General features: G+C 40.1%; 3 protein-coding genes across 5 annotated transcripts; 1 reads left to right on the plus strand and 2 right to left on the minus strand.

Annotated features, from left to right (window-relative positions):
• Positions 1-62: 62 nt before the first annotated feature.
• LOC146258899 (ankyrin repeat and SOCS box protein 13-like) lies at positions 63-5,013 on the minus strand. 3 transcript variants are annotated; one of them, XM_084673176.1, is made up of 6 exons: positions 4,957-5,013; positions 1,701-1,900; positions 1,456-1,606; positions 1,230-1,364; positions 902-1,093; positions 63-818 (listed from the first exon to the last, which is right to left on the minus strand). In XM_084673176.1, exons 1-6 carry the CDS (start codon positions 4,982-4,984, stop codon positions 631-633), a joined length of 894 nt encoding a protein of 297 aa, XP_084529302.1. In that variant the 5' UTR covers positions 4,985-5,013; the 3' UTR covers positions 63-630. The 3 variants fall into 3 exon arrangements, with proteins under 3 accessions (XP_084529302.1, XP_084529301.1, XP_084529303.1); XM_084673175.1 differs by lacking the exon at positions 4,957-5,013 and adding an exon at positions 2,783-2,984; XM_084673177.1 differs by lacking the exon at positions 4,957-5,013 and adding an exon at positions 2,783-2,975 and having other exon boundaries at positions 63-785.
• tasor2 (transcription activation suppressor family member 2) lies at positions 3,631-19,129 on the plus strand. Its single transcript, XM_084673171.1, has 22 exons — positions 3,631-4,036; positions 4,346-4,494; positions 4,599-4,694; positions 4,795-4,867; positions 6,646-6,737; positions 6,822-6,959; positions 7,121-7,251; positions 7,412-7,428; positions 7,533-7,632; positions 8,034-8,128; positions 8,237-8,340; positions 8,845-8,917; positions 9,064-9,135; positions 9,251-11,272; positions 11,970-12,732; positions 13,075-13,480; positions 13,590-17,444; positions 17,532-17,657; positions 17,775-17,928; positions 18,017-18,122; positions 18,330-18,511; positions 18,621-19,129. Exons 1-22 carry the CDS (start codon positions 4,021-4,023, stop codon positions 18,719-18,721), a joined length of 8,871 nt encoding a protein of 2,956 aa, XP_084529297.1. The 5' UTR covers positions 3,631-4,020; the 3' UTR covers positions 18,722-19,129.
• Positions 19,039-22,312, minus strand: LOC146258901 (rab GDP dissociation inhibitor beta-like). Its single transcript, XM_084673174.1, has 11 exons — positions 22,068-22,312; positions 21,695-21,802; positions 21,489-21,588; positions 21,246-21,380; positions 20,957-21,155; positions 20,729-20,860; positions 20,543-20,642; positions 20,264-20,435; positions 20,015-20,159; positions 19,801-19,855; positions 19,039-19,608 (listed from the first exon to the last, which is right to left on the minus strand). Exons 1-11 carry the CDS (start codon positions 22,110-22,112, stop codon positions 19,453-19,455), a joined length of 1,347 nt encoding a protein of 448 aa, XP_084529300.1. The 5' UTR covers positions 22,113-22,312; the 3' UTR covers positions 19,039-19,452.
• Positions 22,313-22,468: the final 156 nt, after the last annotated feature.

Genomic DNA, 22,468 nt, shown 5'->3' on the forward strand with positions numbered 1-22,468 from the left:
TTTTCTTTCAGGAAGCAGTTACTCTTGAAAGGCACCAAGAATAACCGCAATCCTGACAATCTTTTGAACACGCTACAATATCCCAAACTAGTTTTTGTTTTGTACATTTAGAGTAAGTAATTACAAGTTTGTATTATTTACATAATGAACATGTACATATTAATCAAAATAAATAACTTTCAATATTTACAAACAATTACAGTCCAAAACTTAAACTTGCTTGGTTGACTTGAGGTTTCTATACATTTCTGCAAAACAGGCTAAATAAACCAAATAGGAATTTTTTTCCTCACAACTTGATGATATGAATATAAACTTGTTAGACTAAAAAACTAAACATTTTCTACAGTTTGGTGCAGTTGCAATATTTAGTCTTGCAAAAGTCTAGCAATATTTAGCCCTGTTGGGGGCTACAGATCTATCTCCTCAACTGCTGTCATACATTTTCATCCCATCACCTGACTGGACAGTTGTTGGCTGAATTGAGAGCAATAGTTTAAGGTGACCATGACAATGTGTTCAAAAATATCCCAACTACTCGCTTCTACTGTATCATGTTTAGCCATTAGCAGCAGTCGGGACATTTTAACCTAACGTCCTTCATGAGAGATGAAGATGAAGGGAGATGTATTATAAATAGTAGTATTCCACAGTGGGAGGTGTGTAGGAAAGGAAGCTAATCATCCGATTGGGCAACCCCAGTTGGGACACGACGTCCAGAGCTCTCGTGCCCAGAGCCAATCTGAGAGCCACCCTGCTCATTTGCTGTAAACTGAGGGGGGTGTCTGAGGAAAGGGGAGAACATATGATACGGAAGGCTTGAGAAATACAATGCAACAGACTGGGTACACAACAATCGTTGAGTGTAATTATTGTAAAGGGATGGAATGCATTAACTCACTCTCATAGAACTCAAGGCAGAGATAGGAGGGAGACCCTTGACTGGTGTAGTGGATGGGCTTTTTACCAAGGTTGTCCTTGGAATACACATGCGCTCCAAACTCTACCAGCAGCTCAATCAGGTAAATGTTATTTACTCTGGCCGCGTGATGGAGTGCAGTCTCGTGTCGCTTGGCAGCATTTACATTTGCACCTTGGAAAAACAAAACATTGAAAAGGAAATTTCTACAGTTTCAACACCTATTCATTTAGACCTTCAGAAAGTTTTTCAAAAAAGCCTGTGCATTTAGGTTTTTATATGAACTAAGCAAAGCAGGAAGACCCTATACCTGCATTGAGAAGCACCTTGGCGCTATCATAGTCTTGCCTGGCACATGCGACGTGTAGTGGTGTTCCAAAGTGGCAGTCAATAGCCTCCATGTGTGCCCCCTCATCAATCATAAACTGAACACAATCTGAATTGCCTGTTGTACACAAAAAACATACATACACCCATTACAGGTTACAGTGGGGTGATAAGTGTTGCTGCTAAAGGTTGTAATCAAATGACATTACCTCCCATGCAAGCCTCATGAAGTGGTGAGAAGGTGAACAGTGGAGGGTTGACTGTTGCTCCATGTTCCAACAGCAGTTTTATACACTCCAGGCTGCCAGCTGCACAGGCATCACAGAGTGGAGTGCTGCCGTCTATGTTACGTGCATCCACCTGTGACATCCATGACAACTGTGGCTGTTGATCAATCTATTTAACATCTCATTCTGAACTCTCATTCCTCACTCAACTCCATCAACTCACGTACCTTGGCACCAGCATCCAGCAACAATCGGACACACTGGGTCTGGCCCTGTATGCAGGCCTCATGGAGGGGAGTGATAGAGTCCACAGCCACAATGTTGACCGCAGCTCCAGCTTGGATCAGCTGCTGGAGCTGGAGCACTCTGCCCTCTGCAGCTGCCTCATGCACTGCAGACCGCTCAGTCCAGAACCCAAGACCATGAGCTGGAGACAGGGGAAAGTGGAGAATCAAATGGTAACTGGCCAGCAAAGCATCAAGAACTAACAGTTAGAGCCGTAAGAGAAATAATTATCTACCCTGGTTTACTGTTGGTGAATTTGTAATAAGTGATCATTTTCACACAAGGTAGCCTGGCTTGGACCATAATGGTGACATTTCATGAATAGTCTACACACTACAGCAGCAACAGGAACTACAGTAACAAACCATAATTGCATGCCACGTGTTATTATATATCTTACACCGTTTTCTGCTGTGATAATATAGTTATTTTCTAAAGGATCAATTAGTATTTCAAATTGAAGACTAGAGACTTCAGATGGTTGCTGATAATGGGTTTTTGTACGCCTATGCAGATGTTCCTTTAAAAAAACACAGATTCTAGTGGTCAATAATGTCTATGTCCAGTGTACACTGTATTCCATGATCAATTTGACGTTATTTTAAAAAAGACAATTCATTTGTTTTTTCCTTTCAAAAACATTTAAACGGTAGCCTACTGTCGCCTAGATACTAAATCATGGTAGGTCTGTATGACTGTTTGCTATGCAAGAAGGTAAAAGCTAGCAATGTATTGCATAACGTTCATGCACCCACTGGCGAGACACAGACACAAAATAGTAACAGGCTCTATTAAGACTGCTAACAAGCTTAGCCAGGCAGCTACATGCCAAATTTGTCTAAAGATCTTTTTCTCGAAATCGCCGTCTATTGACACACAATGTCATAGACTAAAAACAATCTCTAAAAAATTGCATTATTTCTAACTCTCACATTATATTCGTTTCAGGGTCATTTCATCAGTCATTGATTGAGCTTTAGAAACCGAACTCTTGATTTCTATATTGTCGGAGGAATAAACTCACCAATATCTCCAAACAGCGACGGTCTAGCTCGAGTAATCTCCATTGAGCAATAGCCTAAATTGGTTTACCGCAATTCATTTAATGAGCAGAAGCATTTCAAAACGTAAATACTGCCGGCAGAGCTGCATGACCAAAATCTTGAGGATCCCATTCGAGAAATGTGGGATATGTAGTCCGGAATTTGCGCTTACGCACTACTCCAGGTGAAGTTACGTACTTCGATTTAGCGTATCCCAGAGCAGGCTGAGCAGAGCAGGCGCCGGTGTTGTTGATCAGATGTTCACTGCCTTATGCGTCGTCTTGATGTTTATTAAGTTTCAGAAAGCACAGAAAGCATTTGTTTACCTCCCCCCCCCCCCCCGCAACGAATGACTCGAAAAAAGATGCGTTCATTTTACTGAACGAGATTCAAAGAACCAAGTCAGTAAAAGGATCCGAACTTCCCATCACTTTTATTTTTCACCAGCATTTTCATCACCTCCATTTTCAATTCACATTCCCTTACATTACCTCAATTTTTATCAATTAGTTTTAGTTACTTCCATCTCTCATATATGCTTGTACAATCCGGTTAGCAGATGTTGGCTACGTTGACTTGAGGTTGCCATGTTGCATGTTGGGTAGGCTCTGTCAAGGTTGCTTTCTTTAGCATATCAGCTTCTCTATGAGACAGTAGCCTATTCGTAACTAATTGATTAAGCTCACATAAATAAATAAAAATCTAACCAACCATATAAATCTATTTCCTTAAAAAATTGTGTGACAAACAACAAAACCCAGTCTGTTAAAACTTTGTGCTTACGTCTGACGGTTGCCTAACATGCGTATAGGTTAGGCTACTGAACTAGTCTCAAAATGGAAGCGAGACGAACAAAGTTTCTGTTTCTTTTTCTGACTCCATGCGAGAAGCTCTACCACACATTTGACTAGCCTATGAATAAGGATTGTTTATGCAGTTGTTTTGGTTTTAAATAGTAAAACAAACTAATGTTCGTTTTTTCTGTAGTTTATAATGGCAAACGTTAGTCTTGTTTTGGTAAACTGGTTTAGGCCACTTCCTGGTTGCTTCTGACTACCTGTTGTGTAGTGACTTGGACTGGAATATTCTGAACTCATTTGGAACGTCGATATTTACCTTGGAATCGTCAAGATTAAAGAATTTGGAAGTTTCATGGAGGCCCTCGCTGTAAAAAATCTACAATCAAGAGGAAACTATCTGATTGTATACGTTTTCAACCATGGAAATTGAGAAAGGTGACGAAAGAAAAGTGTTAGGTTAGGGTTTATTTCGTATTTTGTATTGGCATGGTCTAGATTTTACAGGCTAAGTATTATCCTGTTTGAACCATACTTGTGTGCTCTATGTAGCCTACTTGAACATCTATCGTCACACAACGCGCTATGCTTTTCAGACTTGAAACTAGCTTACGTAGCAATATCTTAATCTACAGGGAAACAAGCATATATTTTTCAACAAAACTTTTAATCTCAACTTGTTTAGTTGCTTGAGAAAAGCCATTTGGGGACTCTAAAAACACTGATCTTTTTCGCCTCTACCAATAGGTTTTTTGGAACCTGTGGTCGCAGGTTCGGAGGTATTTGACAAGAAAATTTTGCCTCCACTGCAAAAGTCCTACATTTATGAGGAGTCCCAGCAGTCTTTTAGATACACATCTGCCTTCTTGGTAAAGAATACCACACTGCAGAAACGGGTTAGTATGAAATAATCGAATATAGTCCAGTTTTTGTTAGTGGCCTCAATTGATAAAACATTTAGAATGAAGCGATAATGAATAGTTACTGTCCCCTTTGACAGTATGAGGCCTTTCGCACAAAGAGAAGAAACATGGGGTACTCAGAAGAGGAACTGGAGGAGTCTTTTGGCTTCTTGCTGTTTGAGGATAAAACCATGGTATGTAGACAAATAAAGCTACATTACAACATGTGACTGTTATGACAGAGTATCCTAAACCAGTGTTACAGATTTAATTGTTTGATCTTTTGTTGGAAAGGCTATTACATTGGCAGAAGTTGGTGTTGTAACTGGACAAAGCACTTGCTCAACACTTGGAGATCCTTCTAACGGTATGTGGCACGTTTTAAGATCAATAAAACAGGTGTCTAAACCACTTCATGTTTCAGTTGGTAGATGAGTTAAAAAATTGATTACTTACCAATTGTAAGGAGTGTTGGTGCATTCATGCTTCATGACAAATGTCCCTTTACTTTTGAAAGTGAAACTTGAAAAGTGTTTCAGATTCATGCGCAAAGAGAAAGTGGAAGGACCATTGTCTGACTGCACATTGAATCATTACTCTTTAGTGTTTGCTTACCAAACATGTGCCTGTGTATAAAGAGTTGTTCCTTATACAGTAGCACTTTGACATCAGGATCAGTCTCATTATAACTATCCTTAGCTTGGAATACATTGGTTTGGGTGGTGGTTTGAGCTTGAATTTTAATGAAAACCTTGTCAAAGTATTTTTAATAACGGCCACAGCTTTAATAAATCTTGGTGTGTACCTCTAAGGTAAATGTTGACCAACTGCAACAGGTGAGAAAGCGCTGGGTGGTAACTAGGTGTATGTCTACTTTTGGTCAAAGTCCAGGCCCAGATTGAGAACTGTGTTGTGGTGTAATACATTAAGGCCAAAGTCCTTGTGAGAAGTCTTTATGTTTAGTTGTTTAGTTAAGTGTCAAGTTTTTCTGAGAAAATCCTAAGAAGGGAAATTACTTGTCATACTTGAATGTGCAGCAACAAGTTTTTCCAGTTCTTTCTCAACACCCAACTTTGCAGACTTTAGAGTCCGACTGACACTGGATCGTTGAGGCCAATACCAATATTAGGGAGTAAAGAATTGATATTCTTAACACACATATATACACATTATTAACTTGCGTGTGTGTGTGTATATATATATATATATATATATATATATATATATATATATATATATATATATATATATATATATATATATATATATATATATATATATATATATATGCATGCATAGCCGCAGGAACATATTTTATCAGGGGGGTGCTGGGGGGGGCTTCATGTTGTGGGGTGGCAGGGATGGACTGGGAGTAAAAAAATAGGCCCTGGACTTTGATCCAGACTGGCCCATCAGAACTGGCCTCCATATACACCACCTCAGCTGCCCTGCTAATGCAATCATATTCTGTGTTCGATGTGATGCAAGTTTGGGAGTTCTATCCTTAATGCGAGCACTCATAACGAGCCAAATTTTTGGGCCTTTATTTGAGCGCAAAATAGTTTTATAAAGTCAATAAAGCTTTATGTAAAATAAACTAGCTGTTTTTCAATTGCTAAAACCTTGTCTAGTGAAGGTGATTTCTTTGTCTCTTAATTTTTCAGCCCCACCCTACGTTTCTTAGCCTGGTTTTCCATCGTTATTCTTCTCCCGGTCCGCTACTGCGGAGCTGTGCCACGGTGGTGGATTTTTAAGTCATATCTTTTGAAATTCTCGTGCTGTCAGGGGGTACTGCAGCAGCCCTAGTTCCCTCGGCCATGTATATATGCCATCTTTGACAACATTTGAGGGATCATTGCAAAAAAAGTTAATCAAAGATATGTAGGCAGCAGAATATAACTCTACTATCCAAAATGAATGATCAATTTACTGAACAGTAAACTCGACTTATTATAGATATATTATAACTTATTATAGATAAAAAGAAAACACAAATAGAAAAAAGTATAATATTAATTAAAAAGCATAAAATGATCAATACTCAAGATAATCCTAAGGCTAATTTTTCTGTTGAAGTACACCCAACCACTGTATCACCAAGTAGGAGGAAGCGTCCACTCATGAGATTGTTTTTTGTCAACTCAGGTGTGTACGTATCCAAGTATTCAGATTGCCTGGACCTCAACCGCTGGTACCAGGGGAAATCTGGCTACGTTGCCATAATTCGGCTGACCAAGGTATTGAAATAGTGACTGAAATCTACAACAAAGAAATGTAATTAGTGCTAGGGCACATTTAATTTGCTCTTTCTCACATGACAGGGCAGAATCAATAAGGTAACAGAGAACTATACTCAGAACTTCACTTCTCCAACTTTGGGATATGACTGCCATGTGTCAGAGCAGCTTGATAACGTATCTGCCAACACCAGTTCCTTCCTGGCATTTGAGCGAAGCCAGGTGGGTCTGAGTACTTCAATACTTAATATTGCTTTGTTCAATCTACCATGTTCCCACAGACTGTCTTGTTCATTATTCAAATCACATGTTAACAACACAAACAAACCTCCATGATGATTAGTGTGTACTGAAGGGTGAGCATGATTGTGTTGGCCTTGCAGTTTTACATGTATGAGCTTCTGGATGGTGGAAATGCAACAGCCCGGTCTCCCAGCCATGCCTGCCCATTTGCTATTGTATCTTTCTCCTATGGGGATACCAAAGCAACCACCGTAGAACCTCAAGAGAAAAGGTATGGTAAAAACATTGTCCAAAAAAAATGTTGAAGGTTCTACAGAAAATAGGATAAAAGAAAATAAAGACCTATACCATTCTTTAACATAAAAGATTTGTGGCTATGTGCGGGGAAATATCAGTGTTATTTAAAATGTGTTTGTGTCTCTATTTTCTAGTGAGGAGGGGAAATCAGGTGAGCATTTAATTTAGTAATTTGTCTGCTAACCATTTACAGGTGTAACCAAACCTTGAAATACCATAGTAATAGTTTACTCATTTTGTGACTCATTTTAACAGTATTCAACTACTACCCATGGAAGGGTCAGCTACAAATTAGGTCTAAGGTCTATCATGTGGGTTTGAAGTCCAGCACTGGGGCCTTAATACCAGCAAAACTGTAAGTTTGTTATTAATGTTTCACTGTCTTTACAACTTGTTTTACAGGAAGAACTTGGCACCATTCATCTTCATATTTTCATGATTATTATTTCCAGGGTGAAAATCTGATATAAACTTGGGGGGCACAATTACATTTTATTAAGAGCAGTAGGGGGGGTGGGGGATGGGGGACGGCGACACCTAAAGTTGTGCTGTATCACATAGTTAAACTTAAACATACCTATGTGTCTAAAATCAGCACAATTGCCTTCGTTGCATATTATTAATACTGAAATGACATAGTTATGTTTACAGCAATATGTTGGGGAAACATCACAATTTTCTCAGGACTCTAAGGTTGTGTGTCCCCCACTCCCCTGGGATTTCCGCCCATGATTTTGTCCAATTGTTGAATTCCAGGCCAACAGTTGTGGAAGCTAGCAGAGCCATTGCCATGGTGGATCTGAAGATGTTTCTACCAAAGGCTGTGTTTGAAACCTGTTTTACTGGTGAAGGTGTGGGCATGTTAACATTTTTCACTTGACGCCATGAGAAGGACATTTCAACATGTGTTGTTCTCTTAACAGTGCAAAAGGAAAATCTTTTTTTGTTTTGTCTTGCAGTTTCTTTGGATGGTATGTGCTGTAGGTTGTACCAGTTGGTTCCCTCTGAGGCTGAAGACTCCTCTCTTTCTCTGCTCACACTGGAGCTCAAGGTTAAAGACCTGGTATGCATCCTAGACCAGGGCCCAGTTGTTCAGAAGTAATCTGTTTTTGGATTGTATCAAATCTTGAAAATGGGTTGTTTAAAAGATAAAAAGGATTCTGAAATCAGATCACACAATCCAGTCTTGATCTGGATCACATCTTCCGTATATGTCATTCAAAACTTAGCCATGTGGCGGCTTGGGCAGCTGTCCCTGGTTCTGGTAAGGATTGGAAGGCTCTGGATCTATGGGGCCTGCAACATTACTCGGAATACATAACATACATACACTTTAATCAATAAAAACAATGTTTGGTGGGTTTGTGATCACTTTGCCGTTTGGTTTGAATTATTCCTACCATACATTTAATATTATTAGGTGTGTAGTAGTCAAAATGTTGGCAAAGTGTATGGAGAAACGCATCCAACCTCAGTGCAGTATGCAGCACAAGTTGAATCATAAATCATGAAATACTGTATAAGACAGAAACTAAATTTGGCTAAATGTTCTTTTTACCATCTACAGGCTCTCACAGTAGAACTGAACGACGGTGGTTTTCTTATACTGTTACATTCCTCACAGTTCCTCACCTATGAAGGTAAAACATAAATGCAGTATAACATACTAGGGAGAATGAAAGTAGTATGGTGACATTAAAACAAGTTGCTTGCAAAATGGGCATACAGTATTTCTCATGTACAGTCAAGGTGAATTGCATTGAAATGACTTATTTTATATTTTTAGAAGCGGGGTCCAATACTCCAGAGGTACTGCAAGGAATGTTTGTGTTCCCAGACTCAAGAGCTATACAAAGAGGTAATAGAAAGGTTATGATTGAGTGTATTTACTTGGATAGAGAAATTCCTATGAATTGTATGCTTTGTTGTTGGTTGTTAAATGTTTTTGGTTAACACTTTTTTTTTTGTCACAGACACCAAGATCTGTCAGACAAAGCCCTGCCTTTCACCAGAAGTCCTTCTGGTCTTGCCAGCCTTGAGCTATGCTGAGACAGAGGTGGATAAGTGTCTCCTGGATCAAAAGGAGGAGTTGTGTGAAGTAATGGAGCAACATATTCAGAGTTATGCTGCTCTTATACACCCAGGGCTGGAAGTCAGTCCATCCAGGGAGGCCACTTTCTTTCCAGATCAGTATGATGTTCCGGACGCTATCAAATATTTGTATTCCTCCCCGGTGTGGACAGACAAGGCATTTCAACGCCTTCAGTCATACTTGAACCGGCCACACCACTTTCAGCTGTCTGTTTCCAAGGCCACAGAGCTTTTGGCAGCTGGACGAGAGGAACGAGGAGATGAGCAAGATGACGATGTTTACTACTGTCTGTCTTCTCCAGAAGGAGGCCCTAGAACTCCAGCGAGTTGTGGCACAGAGGGACAGTCAGGTGGAGAGTTCCCTGCCTATGCTTACACACAGATGTGTAGAGACGCAAGTGATACAGGCCTAGAAAATATAAGGAAAGACATTAATTCAGTGGTGTCTGAACAATCCACTCTCTCCCAGCTTGCAGTATTAGCCAAGGACTTGCATGAACCAGCCACCGCAGTATGTTTAACAGCAGACCGTCTCACAGAGGTAACAGAGGCCTCAGCTTCACTTACATCTGATGACATCTCTACAGGATTGGTGGCTAGTGTTACCTTAGCTCAAAGAACTGTCCCTGTTTTCCCTGAGGAGGAAAAATGTGACACGCAGAATGCTGCATTGGCAAACTCCAGGGCCGGTCAGTTAGAACTCCAGGTCTGTAGCTTTCCAAATAACAAATTACAAGTGGAGCATAATAATTCCTATAATGGAGAACTTGCAAAGAAAAAAACCCCTTCTGAACTCCCAGAGACCACCCCACAATTGAAAGTTGACTGGAGGAAACTTCCAAGACGACGCCGTAAGGGTCAAGGTGGTTTACAGTCTCAAGGAAATCAAAATGGAAAATTAACTAAAAGGGTGTTAAGGTCTTCAGCACAAACAGTTCAATACAAAGAACCAGAAACGGAAGAGAATGTTGTGCTTTCCCACCCGCTGAAAAGGAAAACAGAACGGTGGGACTTAAAGGCTATCACAACCAAATGTGGAAGAATCTTTGTTCCGCATGGTTCAGAAGATGTTTCTAAGGATACACTGGGAGATAGGAGCAGACGGAAACCTCATGAAGAATGTATTGGTGAAAGGATGGTTAAAGCTTTGGTACAGGTGAGCTCTAGCTCTGCAATGGAGATGATAAGGAGAAAGAGATCAATCACAGAGACTACGGAAGGAGAACCGAATTCCCCAAATTCTGACTGCAGTGTGGTACACTCTGAGAAGAAAGCGCTTAATGATGATACAGATTTACTTAATAGGAATTCAGATGCAAAGGACAATTCATCCAAGGTCAACCTGACACAGGTCAACTGCACAACTTCACTTGCCATAGAACCCCCTGCTTCTCTTTCCAACGATAAAGGAACTAAAAAGCGGGAATTTGTTGCATTATCCTTCAGCAAGTTAAAGAAAGTTCTGTCAAGAGGGGGGAAAGGGAAACCTCCTCAGCCTGACCAAAATCAGGATTCAACATCGTTGACCACTGAACCTTTGCCAAAAAAGAGCAAGATTGACATATGCACAGATACTTTGGAAAATGTAAATATGAGTGAATTGGACACACTCACCCTGGATGTGGGTACTGTTGAAGTCACTCAGACAAAGCCTTTAGACCCAGACTTGGCAAGGGCATTAGGTTTGGCGCCCAAGGCGTCAAGGGATGATACACAGAAAACTCCAAAAAGTGATTCTCAGTTGAGAAAAGGCTCTTTAACAAAAGTGGATCGGACTACACCTAAAGGAAAGTCAGACAAAATGCTGCAGCCTTCGCCTAGCTCTTTTCCAACTTCCCCTACAATGGGACGAATGAGACCCCTTCAGAAGCGGGGTGTGTCCACTGAGACAATCAGGAAAAAATGTAAGCCTTTACAAGTTGTAACTATATTTATATTTATGATCGGCATGTTCCCTCGACTGAAACTGTCTGTTAACCAAGCTATTCATTTCAAGTGTGTGATCATTGCAGTCGTGGATGATCAATTTGGGAAAGAAGTATAAAATATATCCCTGATTCCTTATCTTTCTCCTTCTCAACTGCAAGCACAATGCTGATGTTTGTTTTAAAGGGCATTCCATAATTCTTTGCTTCAAAGTGCAGCTTGTTTTATGCACTTACTGGGAGTGTTGAAGAAGGTTGCTGATGCTTCTTAATGTAATCCTGGCCCTTCAGAAATGCTTTGTGGGCTGTTATTATTTTAACTGCTAATGGGTAGTATGGCAGAGGAGGGCGGGAACTCCTCCTATGGTACACCCATATACTGCTGCTTCTTCAACTTCTGCAACACTCTTGATAGATGCAACAACAAGAATGTATGCTTTAACGTGTCATTTTTTGCCTGCACTTCTATACCTGCTTTGTTTCGCTGGCTTAGGCTGAGTTAAGTAGTATCTACAGAAAACAAATATAACATTTTACTTGTTATAGACAATCCGATATATGCTTACATGTGCATTGGAGTCTGCTTCAAAACTGTATTGTGGCACAAATACTTTGTCTTTTTGTGCAACTATTTTTCATGCAATTTCTCTGTCTCTGTTCTGTTTTGTCTCTACAGGGTGGTTGCATTTTCACACTCCAGCTTCTTTTGCCAGTGAAAGACTAGAAAAAACTAAATCTCCAGAACTACCACCAGTTTCTAGGAGTTGTTCAGTCAGTAAGGGTCATTGTCTGCAGGAGGTGGTGAATAGTGCAGACCCGCCCACAGACGCCCTGACATTACTTGCTGATTTGGCCCTCTGTGACAGTAATGACAAAGTCTTGCCACTGCCAGACCCATTGCTTGAGCGCAAGCTTGGTCCAAGTTTGGAGACATACAGTGCTAGTTCTCCTAAGCCACAGTCACTTCTTCATGATATGCTAAGACCTTCCGCTGCTAAACCTTGCCTCCCTGCCGAGTCCCTGCTGCCAAAAGTTGTCAAGGGAATACAGGAGGTGGTTGTCTCAATTTCTACAGAGCATTCTTACTCATTGCCCCCATCCTCCTCTCTATTGGGTTTATCAGGTGCTTTCCTCCAAGTCCCCGCTCTTTCCAGGAACGAGGGACTCCAGCAACATCGCAAGGATATCTATGGTGATGGAACTGAAGCACTATTTGCGTTCTTACGTCAGGATAACACCAAAGATGAACTTATCAAGTCTCAACAAAACCTCAACAAAAGCTTGTTGCGCAGGAGAAAACTCAGGCGCTCATGTAGCTTTACTGAAAAAGATGGCTCTCTTCAAGTGACAAGGCGGTGGAAGGAAAACTATGACTTCAGTCTTGACAGCAAGTTTACTAATGACCTTAAGGATAAAACAGTCATAAGAGCCCTTCATGGGTATGTACCTTACTGTAAATTATGTGCATCTGTGAACATTGTATTAAGTCGACTTGTTTTAAGTTCTGTCAAATACAAAATCAGTTTTGTTTCTCAATAGTTTTGTTTATATTTTTCAATTTGGAGAAGTAGCCACATTCCTTGTATAATACAGTATTTTTGTAAATGACACAATGGTTGGTAGGTTTGGCAAAAATCAACTTACTTTTACTTAATTACTGTATTGCCGTATTGCCAATATATAAATTCTGGTATATAAATACAAAGCATTTGACCGTTGTAATGCATGACTTGTTGGTTGACTCCATTTTTCTCTCTGCCTCTTATTCCCATTTATTATAGTGCCTGGGATTTCAACATTAAGGACACTAATGAGCAGATCCAACTCATCATCCACATGTGGATTGGTCTGTTTTACAGCAAGTCAACTTCTAGGTTCTTTCACATAGACCCAAGTCATGCATATTGTGTAGAAAGAAGTTGTGATGAAACGCTTCACGAAACAGTTTCAGACGAAGTTTCCTCTAAGATCAAAACCAGTTCTTCTGAGTTAGAAGTCTCTTGCAGGACGTCAGATTCTGAGCTTTTGGACCTTAGTAAAGGGGCTCCAAAAGAACCACTTCCATTAAACCTTGGAATTAAGGTATTGGACCTTTCAACAAAAAACACTGAAGTGGTGAACGGAAACGACAGCAGAGAGGGCTTGCCTATGGCTTTCAAAGACGGTGAAGATGGAAACAATTTACCAGTAAGCAGAAAACGCATATTACATAACTGTTAAAGATTTGTCTCTAGCTCTCATTATACATTTTTGTGTTAGCTGTAAGTTTTTTATCTTGTATTGTTTCTAATTCCAGAGTTGCAGTGAAATTGTGGATGGACAAAACAAAGAATGCCATCCAGATGATGCAGAAAGAAGCAACATTTCCTTAAAAAAGGATGCCATTCTAGAAGATACTGACTTAAAATCTTCAGAACATGATGGATTATGCAGTATGTCATGTTACACAAAAGGAACTATGTGCATTCATCTTGAGAACATGCCAGAGACCAACAGAGTTGAGAAGATTTTAGAGGGCGACGACATATGTAACTCTCGACAATCTGATAGGAATTGTGATGGAGAACAGAACTTACCTCAAGTTACAATGGTGCAAGCTGAAAGTCACAATTCATCCAAAACAATGGCTTGCACAAAAGTGGAGGAGAGTTGCGAAGGTGGCAATGAGGCCCAAACTGAGGTGTATAAATCCAGAGATGGAGGTCACGTTGAGGACATGCAAAAACAAGATCTTAAAGAGAATGATTGGGCAGAAGATGACCCATCACTTATGGATGTGGATACACCTACAAAAAAGGAAATAGGGCCTGATTATGAAGTAAATTTGAGTTCTGAACCACAACCAGGGTTGAATGTCGGGAAGGATTCCATTGATAAGGCTCTCATTGTGCAGGAGGAAAATGTTTCAAATGGTCAAGCTTATCAACCAGTGCCTGATGGAATACTTTCTAAAGACGAGTTTGATATTGAAAGGCAGAATAGAATTGTTTCAAAAGCAGAGGCCCAACCACTGGTCTGCAATGGCAGTGATCACAGAGAGAATTTTCTTCCTGAGCTATATGAAAAGAACACTTCTAGAGACAAAACTGCTGATGCGGGTGACGGAATTGATTGTATACCTACTATACCACCAGTGGTATATAAGGAGTTAGCGTTTGAGTCACCATTTGCAGTTCAATGTGTAACTGATTCAAAAGATAAGTCACTGCACGTGCATTGTAAAGGAAGTTCATTAGTGCAGGCTGGTAATGGGGCCATAGGTGATGTACTACCAATGGATCATAGTGATGATGTACTTTTAGCCAAAGCTCCATCAGAGATTCTTGATGAGGCTAAATTTAGAGGTGTGGTTCTACCTAATAATGAGACTGCTACCGCCTTTGATAGGGACAACCTTTTAGTAGGTGAGACAAAGCCAGTCACAGGCAGCCATTTGAATTCGCTTTGTGGAGAAACCATAAGTCAAGTTAACAAGTTTGCTCTTAATTATGGAAATAGTAATTGTACAGATCAGGAAAACATGTTAGTACAGAGTGAGGGAATGTTTGATACTAATGCAGCTCAATGTCATCAAGGGCTCCAGCTTTCTGAAGATGCAGTGCATGGCCAGATAGAAATACCACTGCTCGGAGTAGAGCATTCCATGAAGAGTGTTATAGACAATGATGTAGTAGATTCAAGAGAGGACATCACACACTCCAAGGTCTCGCATCCACAAAATGAGACGTCCAAGGCTGTGCAAGATGATAAGATAGTACTACAGTATGAAGTAGATTCCATTGCAGAGGTCACAAATAAAGAGGTCAATGTTGATTCATCAATGGATATTCCAGAACCGGTGGTTGGATTGGAATCGAATATGGATGCCTCAAAACCAGAGACTTCAGAAGACTCTTGCTTGGATATTACACTCTCTGAAGTGTTACATCTTCAAGATGACCCATCAAACCCTGTGCAAGGTTACATCAAAACTCCAATGAATGGAAAGGACATTGAATTCTTGGAAACAAAGGTATCACATTCATCAAATGAGCTGGATGAAATTGGGAGACATCGGTTAGAGATACCACAAATTGGAGATGGATTTTCAAGTGAGTACACCCCACAGACAAAGGGTTTTGAAAAAAATGTGGTTGCAGATGAAGTGTTTTACAACAACCACCAAATGGTTGCAAAGGAGAGATGCCAAACTCCAACTGTGGATGAAATGCCCTACGATGCCAGCCCTTGGCCTGGGAGTTTGAGTGTCTTAACTCCATCAACTCTATATCCATTTATCAAACACCCAAACTCAGGAATAAGAAGAAGCTCAACACCGACGCAAGATGAATTACCAGTGGATCACACAGCTTCTGAGGACAGTCAGTCTGGGAACACTGTTCAGTTGACACATTCTAATGGTAACGGCATTTGTAACCTCCATAGTGGTCTTGCTCTAGAGAAAGAATATTTGAATGAACTTACTTCTGGAATTCCTCACCTTGTGGAGAAAGAGATGCATAAACCTACAGACAGCCTTAACAAACCCAATGATCTAGAAAACCACCTTTCTTCAGAACAAGCCCCCATCAAATCCTTCTCCAGTAACCCAACTCCCAATTTTGCCATACCATTAAACCTTAAACCCCATCTTAACAAAACGATTGACAAAAAAGGATTTACTAAATGCCATTCTGACAAAACCAATACATGTGTAATCCCACTGGAAAAAGAGCACAGTCTTTCCACAGAAGGAACCTCAAAGTCTTCTTATTACCCTCAAACTCACAAATCTAATGAACCCCGCCCAAGCAGCCAGCGACCAGTGATGGCTGTAAAACCCTCTACGAGCGAGGAGAGCAGAGCAGAAAACTTTGTCATTGAACAAATTGACTACACTCTGACTCCAGATGTCTTCAGTGCAGAACCTGCCTACCCAAACACTACTGTTCTCAGTACTAGTACACTACTAGCTACTGATATGAGAATACAGAGTGACATCTCCACTGGAGTCTCAGAGGAAATGGATGAAAAGGAGGAATCTGAAGGAGTTCAAGATGAAACTGAATTCACCCAAGAGGCAGAATGGCTACCCAAAGAGCAACACATTGTTAGGACATTAAACTTCAGTAAAGCAAAATCTGTAGATAGAGAATCCTCTTCTCAGTATCAAGAGTGGGACAAACATGAATATGGTAAGGTTTTGCATTCCAGCAGAGCCAGTTCATCCTCCACAAAATTAGTAAAAACAGATATGAATCCATCCCAAACACAAAAGGACTGGTACCAGTATTGCCATGCTGAAGAGAGAAGGACGCTAGTCAAAAGTTGGCTTGATGAGAATGATGACAATTACAACATGAGAAAGTCATCCTTAGTTGCAGCTTGGGATCACAGTGAAAACGGGGTCACCAATGACAAACCGATTGTGAGTCCCTCAATAAACATGCACACCAGAACAATTATAAATACAAACATTAAGGGCTCTAATTGTTCTCTGGTAGAATTAGCTAAGAACTGGACTCACCCTGATCTCACCCAATCCTCTATGGACAAAGAGTGTCTTATCTTCTCAGAAAAAATGAACCAGATACTGAAAGGCAAAAGGATGGGTAACTGCCACGACAAGGCTACTAGTTACAGCAGTAGCTTGAGGCACCACAAGTCAGAATGTTCTTCCAGTGGCAGCCCTGTGACTTTGTGCTTCTCTAGCCTGAAAGATGTGGATAGCCCAGAGGAGCATTGTGAGGCACTTCCGTCACTTATGAGACAAAGGATTAAAGTGGCAATGCCTGAAAGGTGTGGTATGGCTGACACAACAGATGGAGAAACCTCTTTGCATCTTCAGAAATTATACTGTGCAAACGGTGATGAAGCGGCACATTCCAAGGTCTCGGACATGGCTGTGGAATGTGCCAGGTTATACAGTGCCATGATGGATGATGTTTGTGCTGGCAAAAAACTCCTATCCAAACCAGAGAAGCATGTAGAAGACATCAATTCATCCAGTACCAGACCTTGCAACAACACAGACTTCTGTGGCCAGATAAAAAGAGATCTGTATGACAGCCTGCATGACAAACTGAATTCTGTCGTTAGACAGTCCTGTAAAATTAAGTTCAGGTTCTTTATGCTGGTGACATCAACAGATACCTTCTTCAGAGAGACCAAGGTTAGAGTAAAAAACATCATAGTATACCGTGTTTTGAAAGTACAATAATATGGATTATGTACATTTACACTCCTTTTCACCTTACAGGAGCTATTGGAATCAGAGGGCCACTGTGAGGTAGGACCACCTCAGTTCTTCCTGAATGAGGATGTTCCCTCATCACCTTTAATCATCATCATAAGAAATGAAGATATTGCTGATCACATTTGTGAGGTACGGGAGCAGACAATGTTAATGTAGTAGTTAAGGTGAAACCCAACAATTGCAGTAGCTTTTATTTTGAAGGCTCATCATTAAATGTAATGACAGACTCAATGTGTTGTCCCTCAGGTCCCTCACTTGCTGGAGCTGAAGAAGTCACCTGGTGTATTGTTTGCTGGTATTGACCGGCCAGATGACATTGTCAACCTAACCCATCAGGAACTGTTCAGCAAAGGTGGATTTGTAGTGTTTGAAGGAACAGCGCTGGAGGTCCTCAGTCTTTGTAAGGATTTGGGTCTGACTATTATCATTCTGACCAGTTTATCAAATTGAATGTTACCTATTTGTGATTTTGGGTACCTAACTTTCAGGCAACATGAAAAAAATGGCTCATTTCTTAGAGGAGATGAGTAAGAAGGGAAAGTGGAAATGGATGTTACACTACAGAGACAGCCGTTTGCTCAGAGAGCGTGCACGGTAGGCTTATAGTTGAGAATTTAGACACTTGCATAACTTCCATTCCACCATTGTACTTGTTTACTTAATTTAAGATCCGCATGTTTATTGTCTGCACCTTCCTGCCTTCCATGTTTGTGTAACATACATGGCGAATAAACAAAATTCAGATTTTGATTCCATTCAACTACATCAAGCTTATTTCCAGAGTGATTGCTCCATCTGCAGGTCAAGTGCTGAGGCACAAGAAAAGAAGCTATACATGGACTTCTGCCAGGAAACTGGAATGGTGGAGGTTTTGCCTTACCATGAGTGTGATGTCATTTCAAAAGAGCGCCCCAACTACCTCCAGTGTTTAATTCGCCTGCAAGTCCAGAATATAACAGCCCGTTTTCCTGTTTTCATAACTGGTGAGAAATATATATTTCTTTTCTATAATTTAGTCATCTCCAACCCCATTGATTGTTGTTTTGACAGAATTTGGTCAAATCTTAATATTCTGATTGTTTTGTTTTTCAGACACAACGGCAGACAATGCATTTGCTAAACATGGCATCTTAACAATGAATATAAACTCTTTCCTGCTGATTTCACAGACTGACTCATGCACAATTTCATAAACACATGAACAAGTTGGGTGCACAGGGGGTGGAATTGATCAGATACCTGATTGACTGATTTCCACCCAAAAATTACCAAGTCTTGATCAATACGATTTTTAGGTATGATTTCTATTTTAAATGACACCTCAATGTCATATGACTTGCATTTCTTAGAAACTTTCTTAGAAACTTTTGTACTTTTTGTGCCATTTAAGAAATGATGGCATCTTGTATATAATGGAGATATTTATTTTGTGTGGTTTCACATAGCAGACAGTGCATAGTATTTCAATCTGTATATTTGGAAAAAGGCTGAATTGTATAGTTGAAACATGTTATGATGATGATGTTACTTTATTTGCCCAACTGGAAACTTCAAAATTGGGCTAACAGTGCTTCTTACAAATAAACTACTTTTTAAATATTGACATGTTTATGGCTTAGTACATCCTACATCAAATATATATGCATTTCTCTAGTTAAAAACAAGTTCACTTTCAGGAAAGTCTACAACCACCCAAACAAAATCAATTATTTGGCAGCTTAAGATGACATTCACATTTGTTAATGACAATAGTTGTCAATAGTTAAGAGGTAATACATTTCAAGCTGTTTGTCAACAAATTTAAACATGCCATCTTGACCTGAGTGCAACTTTCTTTCATAAATACTGAAGGATCAATCAATACATTTCATACTGAACATAATAGGCCTACATAAATTAATTAACTTGATTGTGTTATTCTTGTTTACTGATCAACTGCATCTCCAAACACATCGTTCTTCTTGCGTTCCATCTCTGCAAAATCAAAGTCTGTGCCTGTCATCCGCTTATAAATATCCTTGATGTCATCACAGGTGGTCTCAAAGTGGGTTGTTGCATCATATGTACGGGACACAAAAATCTGCATTCACAGAAAGTCAAGAGTAAGGTCATGCATCACTATTGCAAGAGGTTACACTTGAAAAGGTTACACATATTTAATGTAGTGTATATATATTTTAATCTACATAACTTTATTGTTCCAGTATAAACAACATCTATTTTAAAGAACTGTATTATGCTATAAACCACCACAGATGATTATGTTACTTACCTGGCTGTCTGTTCCCATGTCAGTTGGTTCATATTGATCACTGATGCTCACAAATCTAAACACAGAAGGTTTGTTAAGTTCAGGTCACATCAAAGTACGGCAATAAGAATGATTGATTACCTTCTACAATTTCTTTGACACATATATCCTCTATTGGCTACGTATCCCAGGGAAACCACCATACAGGGTTGATAAAATGGTCTGGAAGGCATACTTTTGTTCTACAGGCTCCAGTAGATCCATAGCTGGTTTGATCTCCTTTTCTGGATCGTTGGTCTCCACTGTGGTGCTGATAATGGCCACATATTTGCCCTGTGCTGCCACATTGTGTGCATATGAGATCATGCACACATATATGTCTGTGAAAAGATCAGAAATACTTATCAATATCCACTGGTCAATGTAAAAGTAAATTGTTTTCCACTTAAGGTGATGGTGATGTTAAGACTTTTATATAGCTCACCATGCTTCCTGTTGACCTGGTTTTGAGGGATGATTATTTGACAAGAATTTGCATCACCAGTATTCTTGATGGGATGGCTCATGATGCAGATGACCCGGATCACCTGGCCAATTTTGCTTACTCTGTCCATGATGTAACTGGGGTCACAGATGAGCTGCTTACAGCGTGCAATCTAAAATCACAGAAATGTGCTTTTAAATTTTAGAATTTGCATTAACATTCTAAAAATCAACCATTTATGGATGTCTCACCAGCAGTTTTCCATCTGTGTGATCTTACCTCTCCCTCTGATTTGACCCCCACAACCTTTCCATTCTCCATCACAATGTCCTCTATAGGCTTGTTCAGCATGTACGTCCCTCCATAAATGGCGCTTAGCCTAGAGAAATTGACACTGATCACGTCAGAAAACAGGTGGGAACTCAAGTATGGGGTCATAATAATGGGAAGGAACAAGTATATCACCTGGCAAAACCTTGTGGCAGTTCCCCAAGACCATACAGAGGGTACAAGTAGGGACTCTTGCCATATCTAGCCAAAGACTCGGTGTAGAGCTTGATCCTGTTGATTGTGTCTATACATGGCTTATCCAAATAGCTGTGAGACACACATATTCAACAATTACATTATCTCTAATTGAATATGCATGTATTTTGTTGGAAGAATGTTTTGCTGATTTTCAAAGTGACTCACTCATCTGTTCTGTACAAAGCAAGAGCATGTCCAGTGAAGTCGATGACATCCTGGCCCAGATCAAACTTCTTGTACACATCACGCATGGTTGACTTGTTAGGGTCTACACCCTCCATTGTCTTAGGATCATTCTCGTTATAGTTGGCAACAAAGATCACAAACTTTCTGAACCGCCTCTTTTCAAACAGTCCCATCAAACCTTAGAGTGTATAAAACATAAAAGATGCATTAATGATCTTATTACAGGAAGCATTTGTAAAATTCAGTCAAATAAACCAATAACACTCACTGGAAGCCAGAGCCTCTGTTTCAGAGGCGGGTACTTTGTAAATACTGCCCTTCTTGTAGACAAAGCTACCCTCGATCACCTTAAAGTCCAAATAACGTGTCACTTGAGTGATCAGCAACATCCGCACCAGCTGACCTGCGCAGATTATAGAAAAAAAGGCTACAACAAATGCACAAACCTGACAGTTTTTTAAGACTTTGATGCACCAGTACTAAAGCTGCCAATCTTATTATGTATCCTTACCATTTGCCATAAGGAACTTTGGGATAAGATCCACACTCCAATCTCGTCCTCTTCCCATAGACTCTGGGGGGTTTCCTGGAAGACTGAAACGCTTGTATAGCTTGGAAAGAAGAGACAATAATATGATTATACATTTTAAACACAGTAAATGTATTTTCCTTCTCTAAATAGTTGGATCACAGACGCAGATGGTGTATGATCCTTACATCCTCCAATGGAGTGATAGAGGCACTCTCTGCTCCATAGTAGGGGTTTCGGTCCATGTGCAGAACCTTCTTTCCTTTCACAGACATGATGCCTGACAGGATGCATTCCTTAAAAAGAAAAACCATTTCAAATGACTGTGTTTCTAAATTTTCTAAATGATTAACCATGTTGCTTCATCTAACAGCACTTATGATTGACAAATGAAATTCACTCAGCTAGTGAATGCCCTGAAGCTTGTTGAGCCCTCTGGCTCAACCAAATGATAGTTAAAACCAGCATTACTGCATTGGAACGGCTAGTTAATTTGCTATTTGAGCTCTTTCAGCACCAACAGGTAGCTTGCTGACGTGACTTAGCTAGCTAGCTACTCACCGTTAAGCCGGTTCCGAGAACGATTACATCATATTCCTCATTCATGTTGTAGAGTGAAGATTGCTAAAGTATACCTGTCTTCCTGAAATAATTTCGTTAGTGGTCAGTGAAATGTACCTATCTTACGTGTCTGTCGTATATAAATAATGTACAGACAAGTAGAAAGCTAGAAACTTTCTAGCTAACCAAAAGTTGCCAGCTAGCTGTCAAAGTAGCTCAGCCGGATTCATCGCCATGGCCTGACGTTATTGGCTGGCATGTTGGGTTGTTAAGCAATGCCACAGGTGGATCTTCTTGTCACTCATATTACAACACCTAGCCATTCTTTATCTTCTTTTCTTTCTTGGGGAGAACTGTTCTTAACAATTTTACTCAAATTTTTCCATGTTTAAATTTACTTT

This window comes from Hypomesus nipponensis, chromosome 14, assembly GCF_054491055.1.
Source record: "Hypomesus nipponensis isolate SF chromosome 14, ASM5449105v1, whole genome shotgun sequence".
NCBI classification, from domain to species: domain Eukaryota; kingdom Metazoa; phylum Chordata; class Actinopteri; order Osmeriformes; family Osmeridae; genus Hypomesus; species Hypomesus nipponensis.